At 43.1% G+C, this 12,526-nt stretch overlaps 1 protein-coding gene across 1 annotated transcript in view; it reads left to right on the top strand.

The window, feature by feature from the left end:
• Pah (phenylalanine hydroxylase) overlaps positions 1–12,526 on the top strand; it is a 57,492-nt gene that overhangs the window by 32,603 nt on the left and 12,363 nt on the right. Inside the window, exons 5-7 of the mRNA XM_042693073.1 lie at positions 5,460–5,527; positions 8,878–9,074; positions 11,595–11,730. Of these exons, the coding sequence (XP_042549007.1) occupies positions 5,460–5,527; positions 8,878–9,074; positions 11,595–11,730 (401 nt within the window). The remainder of the gene's footprint in view (positions 1–5,459; positions 5,528–8,877; positions 9,075–11,594; positions 11,731–12,526) is intronic.

Here is a 12,526-nt window from a genome sequence, read left to right as displayed (position 1 = left end):
TTCTTCCCCTTGGCCCTATTCCTGGCTCATTTGGGTCAGTGGGAGAAGAAGCCAGTCCGGAGGGAAGGACATTTCCTTCTCTTTGTTCTCCTGCTCTCCTGGAGGCAAACAGGCTGGCCTTCCAACTCTGGAATTCATTTCTCTTTGCCAACCCTGGCCACATCTTTGGCTCTTTTGCCTCTCAGTGTCATGAATTTTATCATAAAAATACAACTTATCAGGTACACAGTCCCCTGGAGAAGAGGCGCCAGGCTCTCTCTGTTCCTTGGGCTTCTCATCAGATCCTGGCAGCCGGGGCCAAGCACAGAGCAAACCCTCTAGAGTGCTTCTCTGCAGCTCTCCAGGCCCCGAAGGCCTGGCCTCACCGTGGGAACTGCAAGCGGACACCAGCCCCGGATCGAAGGGGCTGTTCTTCTCCACGGGACCCTCTGTTCTGCTCTGTCTCCTTGCAGTCAGAATGATCCCTTCTTCCCCTGACCCTCTGCCCTGGGTGGAATGCACTGATGTTCGGCCTCGGTTTACTGCCATGTTGAGAAATGGAGAGAAGGAAGGACTGTTGCCGAAAGAAGAGGCAAAGGCTCTATAGTCACCGGGATTTAAACTCAGTGGGAAAATGAAATGTCCCTCCTGCTTTTCTCCTTTTGTTCCCAGTCTCTTCCCTTTGCCTCCTTCCCTTCTTTATTTCTTCCTCCATTAATGCTTATTAGGCTAATGATAGTAATAGCCACCATTTCTTGAGCACAGGCTGTGTGCCAGGCTCTCTGTTAAACACTTGGCACACACTTTGAATTTCAATGTGCGTAAGCAGCCTAACAAGGTGCTGTTTTTGGTGTTCCAGGGAGAAATCAATGGTCCAAACAGGTAAAGGGAGAAGAGTTAGGATGATAGATAAGGCATGATCCTTTCTATCCAGAGCCCTCCAGATATTGGGGCGCAAGGAGAAGGAGTGTCAAATTATCTCAGAATGATGCCGTAAGGACCTGGGGCAAACTTGGCAGGCAGAATTTCCATGGTGGCGTTTAGTTATCAATCCCCCAAACTGGCCAGTTGATGCACTTTACCTGCAGTCATCTTCCTTATCATACCGTCAATCCTTTCTCCTCTGGATCACCTTTACTCATCTTCTTAGGCCATCTCTTGTATCTCACCTTCCCATGGACATCTTCTATCTTGTCCCTAGGCTTAAGCTTTTACACTGTTACTGTAGGAAGTCACACTGTATGTCTCAGGGATTATAACTATCTGTATCTCTTGTATTTTGAGAACAAAGCCTCTGATCAAAATGATCAGAAGAGTTTCATAAGAAGACATACACATATACATGAAAGAGCTTAGGCAGACTTCTCAAACTGTATTCTATGGGAAAAAAATCACAGGAGCAAAGAGAGATATGCTATTTCTGTAATGCCCCCCAATACTATGTCAATGAGAAAATGAAACCCATTCAACTTAATGCTTCCTCATATCCCAAAGAACCCTCCTTCTGTGAAGTACTTAGTAATAATGTCTTGAGTTGTAGTGGTTCATAGAACACAGATTAGGTAATAGTTTCATAATAACTAAAAAAAAACAAAAAACAGCATTAAGTTTAAGGAGTCAGAGAGCAATAGTTATCAAGTTAGAAGCCATAGTAGACTGGAAACCTCAGAAAAGACTTCTGGAAGGAAGGAGGCATCTAAATAGAAAGCTCTAGCCACTGGGGTAGACCAGCTATCCAACAATCATAAGACCGCTATAATTTAACTTGCTTGTAGTGGAGCTTGGTAGGGAAACAACTCCATAAGTTTCTTCAGAGATAAAAGTCTCATCTCCTCATGACTACACCTTCTTCCAACCCTGTAGTGTCCTGTATGTTCTGGGAACACCTGGAATAAGGGGGAGAATTGCTCCTGGGAGGTGATCATGGGCTTTTTCTGGAGAAGATTCACCTCCTTCTAGTTACCAGGTAGAATTATCATATGGTCACTATCAGCTGCAAAGGGGACTTGGGGAGTATCTCTTCAGTCTAGAGATAGCCTCAGTAGGCTTTTCCATCTTGTTACTCTCTCTCCAGAACCTCCTCCACAAAAGTAGCAATCCTCAGAATGATAAAACTGAGATTAAGACGAGGGACTGCAAATAGATTCTGGTGAAGTTATAATTTTGTGTCGTGTAGAATTCTCCTTACTTTTCCCTACGCATGTCCTCCCTCCCTGCCTCTTCTCACCATTTCTTCATGGACAATATATTTTCCTGTCAAAACATACTTGGTTACATGCAGTGCAACCAAAATTACTGCTATTAGCTTAATTGAGACAGAGTGATTATAAATAAATTACATGCAGTGCTACTGAAATTGCTGCTATTAGTCTAAATTGAGACAGGGTGATCAGTCATTGCCAACTGCAGCTTAATTCAGAATACATTTCATGTGGATGATCATAGAAACCCCGTGGTCACCTGGCAACCCAAATGGCCAACTCCCTGAGAGTCTGGGCTTTAAAGACACAAATCTCTCTGAACACTGGTAGCTGAGAGAGCTGAAGTTCCTCCAATCTGGCTGGTGGGGGCTTATTGAAAGCTGACAATGAAATTCTTAGAAACGTGGAACTGGAAAGGACCATAGTATGTTTATTATATGTGTGTTCACATATTCCAACTTTGGAATCTTCCATCATGTCCCCCAAATGATTTGAGATGGATTTTAATCTTATTTTGCATTTGGCCCCTCAAGTAATGAAAGAAATCCATATGCACAATACTCCTCAGCACCCCATAAGCAGAAAAAGCCAGAAGTGGCGCAGTGGCTCAAGTGGTAGAGCACTAGCCTTGAGCTGAAGAGCTGAGGGACAGCGCCCAGGCCCAGAGTTCAGGCCCCATGGCTGACAAAAAAATAAAAGAAAAAAAACCCTAAAAGAATAAATTGTATAGAAGAATGAAACAAGTACAGTTACCCATTTCCATGACCTATCAGTAATATTTGTTAAGAGTTTGGTGTATTTCTTCCATCATTTCATTTCTATATTCATCTATAAATAGGCTAGGTTGATGCCTAGCAGCTATGTAGTTTTTATATTGTTTTGTTTTCACAGCTGGAAGAAACTTGAATCACCTAGACACATTAAGCAAGGCACATTAAAGATGGAGAATAAAGTCATTTTTACAGTAGCATGAAGTAGATAGAGAAAGGAAGAATGCCATTGGCTAAAGGAATTTTTCACTCACATCCTTGGCTTCCTGCTTCAGCTCTTAAATCTCAACTTGCTAACCTGGGTATGATCAGAAAACTTTCATAAAAGTTGTTTCTGCAGTTAAGCACCCTTCAGCAAATGGCCCAATGGGCTCCTAGATCAAAAGATAGAAATAACCTGGCACTGGTGGCTCACATCTGTAATCCTAGTTACTCAGGAGGCTGAGATATGAGGATCATGGGTGGAAGTCAACCTGGGTAGGAAAGTCTGTGAGACTCTTATCTCTAATTAACAACCAGAGAACCAGAAGTGGTGCTATGGCTCAAAGTGGTGGAGTGCTAGCCTTGAGCAAAAAAGGCCAAGGGCAGTTTCCAGGCCCTGAGTTCAAGCCCCACAATTTACCAAAAAAAAAAATCAAAATCTAGAAATAGAGATTTTCCAAGATGCCTAGGTGCAAAATCACTTATCTTATAATTAGGAGGCAGATAAAGTCATTCCCTGATGTCTGCTAAGAATAACAGATAAAGATGATAAATATTAAGCTTACATTTAAATTCACAGTTTGAGTCCTAACTATGAAAAGGTGGATAAATAAGTGTTGTTCATTTAGTTGGGTTGACAGTTCACTAAGGAGGTATGCGATGCTGCTTAGAAATCAAATCACAGAACTGTTTGATTTTTTTTTAACTGCATCATCTGAAATCTACCTGTCTTCACCCAGCATAAGGTGACCTGGATAGTAGTTCCAAATCCTTAAGTTTTGAAGGCTGGGTATGGTAGCACATGCCTGAGATCCCGGCATTCAGGAGGTGGAGGCAGGGAGATGACAAGTTCAAGTTCAAGGTTAGTTTGGATTACAAAACCAAACCAACCCACTCCCGCCCCTCCCACCAATAAAACTCCTTTACACATTATGTTCCGTGATATATGTCTTGGTTTTTGACTCATGGTCTGAAGGATGCTAAGGCAGAGACTTTGAACTGAAGTGCTAGGTGGATGGATGGGCTTGTTGGGACGGGCTTAGAAGGAAGGAAGCAGAGTGCTGTGGTGATATACCCGTCTTCTGTCTCACCCAAAATCAGTTTACCATGAGCTCTTTTGGGCCAATAGCCTTTACGTCAATTGCCTGTGCCCTACCTACTCTGTCCCAAACACTCAAAGATGCGCTTGACCTCTTTTTACTTGGAAATGTGCTGCTTGAATTATTAGTGAGAGACTGCCTGCCAGTCAGACTCAGAGGAGAAACAATGATCATCCTTTTATGTCCTGGGATACATTTCTCAGTTGGTTGAGCCCATGCCATCTTGTAAAGGTTGACAGTTACTAAAGTGTAGTAAAAAAAAAAAAGAGAACTGGGTGATCCAACTTCTGGCTTCTCTGTCACTTTGACCCTGTTTCCCCGAACCACTGCTTATTCTAGAAAAAAAAAAAAAAAAAAGAAGGGAGTTATACTGGTCTATCTGACAAGTCTGTTGTGTGACTTACAAATAAAATCGTTTTCTAGCACATACAGACTGGGACATTACAGGTATCTGGTGGCCGTGTGGCTTAGGTGGGGCATCACCAAACCAATAAAGGCCATCCTTGGCTATTACATAATGAGTTTGTTTTTGTTTTCTTGCCAGTCCTGGCAAGAACTCAGGGCCTGGGCTCTGGCCCTGAGCTGCTTTTGCTCAAGACTAGCACTCTACCACTTGAGCCACCACACCATTTCCAGCTTTTTCTGTGTATGTGGTACTGAGGAATCGAACCCAGGGCTTCATGAATGCTAGGCAAGCACTCTACCACAAAGTCACATTCCCAGCCCCATAGTGAGTTTGGAGTCCACTTTGTTCTACCTTTATCTGGTCTGACCCAGAAACATAGCAAGCATCTAAATAACAAGACAAAACAAAAATCATAGCAGCAGGCATGAACTCACGAGTATATGAGGTGGCAGTGCTAGACACATACTATTGGCCAGGGACTAAGTGGAGATTGTTAAGTCTCCATCGTAGACACCTGACCTACTAACTGTGCCCAATTCAGGAGGTTTGGAACACATGCCACAGCAAAGATTTGTTTAAGACCAGAACATACCTGTAAGTAGTGGCATCCATCTTACTGACTTGAAGGTGTTGCTAACAGTGTATTTCAATGCTTGATGACAGCTCATCCCGAGTTTAACTGAAACTTTATATCATTGGGGTCGGGCGGGGTGGCGAGGCAGGACATGCACACTGTCACTGCTTGAGGGCTCCTAGCCTCTCTCCCAAAGCCTTGAGTTACCGAGTGCCTCCTCTCTCCTAGGGGTTTAAAGATCCTGTGTACCGCGCGAGACGGAAGCAGTTTGCTGACATTGCCTATACTTACCGCCAGTAAGTTTCACCTTCTGAAAAAAGTAAATGAAAAGAAAGGCAAGCATACCCCTAGCTTCTGTCTGTCTTGCTTTAAGTGGGAAAATGACACAATATCTGTGTGTGTGTGTGTGTGTGTGTGTGTGTGTGTGTGTGTGTGTTTAAGAGAGTTTAAGTCCTCCCTTTAATAACACATTTAAAAAAACTGTCATTACACAAAACATAATTACCCACTACGCTGGGGCTCAGCTCTCTCTTGAGCTTTGTTGTTGCCTAATAATCCACTGTCTGACATAATTACCAAAAGCTCCCATCCTGAATGAAACAGCCTCTGGTCCTTGCCACATTAGACCAGAAATAAGGAAGAAAAGAGGATCGTTTACATTCAAGACAGAGCTGTCTGCTTTACTGCAATAATGAATCACTGGAGATTTCAGGCCAGATAAGTGTCAATAGGGTCTAAGGTGGTTTTGTTTGGTTTTGTTTTTGGATGGGGGTGCAGTTGTTCAGATGTCTAGACTCTTCTTTTTCTCTTAGTCAAAAGAAAATGCATATATGACATACATTTTTTTTGTTTTTTGTTTTTTTGTGGGGAAACAGAATGGTGTTCTCAAGAAGAATATTAGTTGCCTACAGGAAATTTGCTGTTTTGGAGAACAGCACTGTTCCTGGGTTAAGGAAATAAGAAAGAGAAGAAATGCAAAAAGTCTGAAACAGAGCAGGAACACTCAGAGCGTGATAGAGAACCTGAGCAAGGCAGAGGGGCTGCTGGGGTCGTGTATACCGAAAACAGTTATCTGCAAAAGGGAGAGGACCACCCCACCCCATGCATCGAAACTGCAAGTAAAGTATTTCTCTGGATGACGCCTGGTGGTGGAAGGATCCAGGACTGTAAATGTCTATCTGATAGAGGCCCATGTGGGTTTGGGTTTCACCTAAAACCCTAAAACATGGCAACTTCTCTCTGTCCTCATCTTTAACCATCATATCAGAGACAGGCAAGAGAGTCAGTAAGAACATCTCATTTGCCATTGCTGTGTCTCTGGAGCTTTGCTAAATGCTGTGTGTATGTTATTTGTTTAGTCTTAATAGTGACTCCTCATTTTACCCTTCAATAGGGAAAGGAAACCCGCCCAAGTCATATAACTATAGGCATTGTAAGCAGGCTTTAAATTTTATCTTTGAAGTTAACCACTGACATGTTTATGTGGTAACTTAGGATCCAAGTAGGCTCAGGACTCAGTTTCTCATTCTTTCTCTAACTGGATGTAATATCCTTTATGTTGAAACTTTTGTATTCAGCCATTGGCCTTATCTGTCTTGGAGATGGACCCCAGAACTTTGCCTGGAGCTGACATTCCAATTCAATTAGAGGTTCTGTGTCTTTCCCACAGAGTCTCTGACTGGGATGGACACAGGCCTATTTCTCAGCCAATCACAACGAGCAGGGAAAAGTGGCCCTTTCATTGGTGATTGGCCAGCCCTGGTCACATGCCCTTTCCTAAACTAGGAATGGAGTCTCCTTTGACCCAGTCTTAAGAGACTGAGGAGGGAGGTACATGCTTTACTTGACAAATGGAGGAACAAATATTGGGTCCTTGGAACAGCAAATGTCAACCTAAGAGATCTTGGTGTTCAGAATGTTAAACTATTTCTTGTCACAGACATATCAGTATCTTTCTTTGCAAATGAAGACTGGGGACAATGTTAACGATCTGTTATGCAATGCTTATCAGTCCCAAAGTTAGGTACTTTATACTTAGTACTCCATTTAATCTCAAATAGTGACTCATTACTAGTCCATGTATCATCTGGGAGAGGTTTACTAAATTGCTTTAGACCACACAGCTACAAATAGGAGGACCAAATGTTGGCCAGTCTCTGTCCATTTCCAGAGACTTCTCTTCCATGAACACTTAATCCTAAAATAACGGTGGATTTTTAGGCAGGGCTCACATGGCATTATTTGACGATTTCTACTGGCCACTACAAGAGCACTACTTTCAAGCATGTCTTACTTTTAATTCTTAAACAAAAACCTGTTTTTCACTCTGAATCCTTGCCCACCTTTCTGTAAAAAAAAAAAAAAATCTGTGACTTCGCTTTAATATCCTTGGATGAGCTACAACTTTGAAGGAACAGGAGGAACCTAGTTTGGAATCTGACCCATCATTCTGAGGTAAACAGACTCACTGTGTCCCAGACTCTGTGCTCCTGGTGAGAACAGGCCTTCAGCCCATGGAAGAGGCCCCGGTCTTTGAGGTTGGGTTTTATTTGGTGTTCACTTGTTTTCACTGCTCAGAGCACAGCTCAAGACCTTTCAAAGTAACAAGACTGTAAGTTATAGTTTCCATCAGTCACCTGGAAGGCATATTAGAATCCAGATGTCCAAGCCTTCCTCTCCCCTTCCAAAATACATTTCAAGATACATGGGGAAAGAGTTCTATGTGTGTTCTTAGGCATGCCTGGTGTAGGTAAGCGCATCTTAAACTTTAATACGTATACTTCTTCATCCCATCTGAATATTTATTTATGTATTTTTACCTTTGATCTGCAATTTTTAATAGGTAAACATATACTTATGGTGTATAATGTGCTCTTTCCCTCTATACACACACATGTAACACACATAGATGTATACATATACAAACATGCATATTGCACAATATAATTTTTTGCTGAATTTAGAAGCCTTTGTTTAGAAAGGGGATGTCCAAACCCTCAGTCTTTTTTCCTATTTTTTTTCTTTTTTTTTGTTTGTTTATGTTGCTTGTGGGGTTTGAACTCAGGGCCTGGGCACTGCCCCTGAGCTTTTGTGCTCAAGGCTAGTGCTCTACCCCTTTGAGACACAGTGCCACTTCTGGTTTTCTGGTGGTAAATTGGAGATAAAAGTCTCATAGACTTTCCTGCCCGGGCTGGCTTTGAACTGCTATCCTCAGATCTCAGCTTCCTGAGTAGCTAGGATTACAGGCATGTGCTACCAGAGCCTGGCACCTTCATTCTTCCTAATTCCCCTATCTGCTGCTGTACACCATGTGCCACTTGCCTATGGGACACAGCTGAAGATGAGCACATTTCCTCCCTGAGCAAATGATTGGAGTATCAGAAACAAAACAGAATGACCACGTGAGGTCCCAGACGGGAGCAAACCCTTAGTGAAGCTGTACATTTGAATCCCCAAATGTACAAATAACCCAATGGGAGCCAAACCATAGTGTTTCCTGTATGAAACGTAGAGCTCTCCTTTTTCAAATCTGTGTGAAGTCTGTTCTAGTCAGTGGTGGCAGCTCACTGGAGCCCCTCCACCCACCTCGCTGCACTGTGTGTGTGGCTTTGCCTTCCTGGGAGACCTTTTCCATCCTGTGTTCTAGTGGACAGCCCATCCCCCGGGTGGAATACACAGAGGAAGAGAAGAAGACTTGGGGGACGGTGTTCAGGACCCTGAAGTCCTTGTATAAGACCCATGCTTGCTACGAACACAATCACATTTTTCCACTTCTGGAAAAGTACTGTGGCTTCCATGAAGATAACATTCCCCAGCTGGAAGATGTTTCTCAATTCCTGCAGAGTAAGTCCACATCTGGGTCAGGGCCCTTGCAGGGTGTGGGGAGAGCTGTGGGAGAGCAGAGGGAAGGAGAGGAAAAGTCCAGAAAGCAAGCGTCAGTCAGTGTTTGTGATAACCAGGCTGAGTAGTCTCCTAGGAAGATTGGACTGCACGGTACCTCCCCTCTCCCCTCCACTGTCAGTCTACATTAGCTCCAGCAAGCGCATCAGTCATTGGCCCATCATTTTTGTTTCTTTTGGTGTTGGTCCTGGGGCTTAGACTCAGGACCTGGGTGTTGTCCCTGAGTTCTTTTGCTCAAGGCTAGCACTCTATCACGTGAACTCCAGCTCCACTTCAGCTTTTTTTTTGGGGGGGGGGGGTGGTTAATCGCAGATAAGATTCTCACAGACTCCTTTCCTTGGGTTGGCCTCAAACTGTAGTCTTCAGATCTCAACCTCCTGAGTAGCTAGAATAATAGATGTGAACCTCCTGGATTGAAGAGTATTATCTTTTCTACTCAAAGCCGAATGTAGCCAGTTAGAGGTTCTCCCCGCAGCTCCTGCAGATGGCTGCCTAAATGCACTCTTCATGGGGAAGTGCCAGGAGCCCCAATCTCATGACTTTATGCATCTGGTAGGATTCTGCCTTTGACTATCACTGACGAGGTAAACTTCCTTCAGAGTTGCCATCTGTCAAATGGAGAGTGTCCCTTTGAGTCCTTTGGTTTCTGTGAGGGAAAATGTTGCAGATGAGATCACTGAGCAGCTGATGTGCTTTCTAGTCAGTGCTCAGTGAACTAGGGCTGAATTTGCAACCTGAGGAGCTCGGTGCAAAAATACATTATTTAAAAAATACATTATTTAGGTGTTATGCTTTGCTATATTACTTATAGGAGAGGTAAGTGTTTTCCTTTCTGTCAAGAGGGTGTTAGTTCAGCCAAAGCAAAACCAAGCCTTCAATGAACATATATTGAACATCTATGATGTGCCAGGTATAGCAAAGAAAAAGTAGAAAGACAGTCCATATTTTTACAGAAATGGAGAATTTTCTATGCATCAGAGCTTTGCAGAGATGGACGATTTTATGACTAGGAGCCTGAAAACCAAGTGGCAAGATGGGGAGATGTAGCTAAGATGACCTTTGGGTTTTCTCTCCTTTAGTGAATCATTATTTGTAAGTTAAATTAAGGAGCCAGAGTTCGAGCAGAGTAAATTCTGTCTGATGATGCAGAGAACATGAGGGAAGAGAAAGAAGGCATCCTATGGACATTGTTGTAATCATCTCTGGTGCTATACCAATAATAACAATCATAAAATAGCTGGGTGCTGGTGGCTTACCCAGTAATCCTAGATACCAAGGAGGCTGAGACCTGAGGATCTTGGTTCAAAGTCAGTTGAGGCAGGAAAGCCTGTGAGATTCTTACTCCAATTAGTCACTAGAAAACGAGAAATGGACCTGTGGCTCAAAGTGGTAGAATGCTAGCCTTGAGCAAAAAGCTCAGGGACAGTGACCAAGCCCTGAGTTCAAGCCCCAGGATCATCATCATCAACAACAACAAAGAATAATAAAATAGTAATTCTAGAAGCTGTGGAATTATATAATTGTTGAGACAAAAACCAATCTGCCTGGATTGTGATGCTGGGATTTGCCTTTACCTCTGTCTGTGTCTCAGCTTTCCCATCTATGCGGTGCAGAGAATAAGAACAGAGTTCTTGCAGGGATTAGGTAGTGCATGCGACATGTTTAAAACAATACCTGACATATGGCATGCAATGTACATTATTTTCACTACCACTGTCATTGTTCTCTTTCCAAGTTTGGAATCAATGGAGAGACAGAGGAACCAAAGAGATGATGATCAAAATTTTAGCTTGAAGGAAAAGCTACGTAGAGAATATGGTATAGACACAGGGTCAAAATGGATTACTCAGTGTCTTCACCCTTGATTCGGGAAACGTACCTGCCAATTCAGTGTGTAGTCCCATCACACAAGCCAAGAGTGTACCAGAATGGGAAGATTCAGGAAAAAATGAAACTGAGAATATCTTTTCCTCCTCCCCAATTCTCCTGTCAGACAGGCCCCACTGTTCCTTATGGGTTAGACGGTGTGTGGTAAATGGAGAAGCTCTTTCCACACTCTTCCTTCTAGGAAGTGCAGTGAAATTCCCTCCCCTACCCTGAGAACATGAGAAGTAGCAAATAAGCATTGATACACAGCAACAAGGGGGAAATGTACTGCGTATTTTTAATGAACTAAGTTCTGAGCTAAGTTCTTTAAAGTCACTTCTCCTTGGATAGTTAGAAGATCTCTAAGCAAGCTCTATCTACACTTTGCAGATGAGAGAAATGAGGCTCAGGGCTATGAATTTACTTGATCCAGATCAATCAACTAGAAGTCCAGGGTCTGAGATCTGAATCCAAGTCAGTTTAGTATCAAAGCCCCTACTCCTAGGCCTCTGTTTGTACTTCTTCTCTACCTAAACGCCCTTAGGCCCCTCTGGCTGTGAGGTGATAGGCTTTTAGTTTGTATTCTTCATTTTCCAGCTTGTACTGGTTTCCGCCTCCGACCTGTAGCCGGCCTTCTGTCCTCGCGAGATTTCTTAGGTGGCCTGGCCTTCCGAGTCTTCCACTGCACACAATACATCAGACATGGCTCCAAACCCATGTACACGCCTGAACCGTGAGTATTGTCCTCTGGGTACTAGTTGCCAATCATAGAGGGTGCCATTGCTTCCTGCTCCAGGAACAAATGAGGTTGAGTTCATTGCAGACCTGTCCACAGGATTCATTTCCTGGATTATTTGCTGGTAATATTAAGGGAAAAGCTTGTCTATTCTGGAGGTTTTTTTTCTGTCCAATAGACCACATTTGGACACACAGATTCAGACGTTCTGTGGACCAAGGATTCAAATCTCCCTGAGAAGTAGGAACAAGAGATCCCATTCAAGTTCCAAAGTCAGAGATATCCAGTTCCAAATGGGACAGGAACAAGTGGTAGCCAAGAAATCTCAACACCTTATAAATACAGATCCAGATGATTCCAGTTGTTCTTTGCCTAGATTATGTCTTGGCTAGAGACACAAGAGGACTGGCCACTACCTTTACTACTTGAGTGTTTAGCCGTTTCCTTAGTCCAAAATTTTAGGATGCTTCAAATCTTTTCTTTCTCCACATAATATTTATCACTACTAATCAGGGAAAAAAAAAACCCTGTTCCTGATGGATTTGGCCCATTAAGTTTCAAGTAAATGTAGCTTTTCTTTCCCGACTACTGCTCCCCCTCAAGCTAGGGGTCTGGGCATTGTCTCTTAGTTTTTGTTGTTTTATGCCCAATGATGATGTCTTACCAGTTGAACCATAGTTCTGCTTCTGGCTTTTTGGTGATTAATTCAAGCTAAAAGTCTCATGAGCTTTCCTTCCCAGACTGGCTTTGAACCTCAATCCTCAGATTTCAGACTTCTGATTATAGCTAGGGT

The sequence above is a fragment of the Dipodomys spectabilis genome, unplaced genomic scaffold (genome assembly GCF_019054845.1).
Source record: "Dipodomys spectabilis isolate Male_0828 unplaced genomic scaffold, ASM1905484v1 ptg000163l, whole genome shotgun sequence".
Lineage (NCBI taxonomy): Eukaryota > Metazoa > Chordata > Mammalia > Rodentia > Heteromyidae > Dipodomys > Dipodomys spectabilis.
This window is presented reverse-complemented; position numbering and strand designations above follow the sequence as displayed.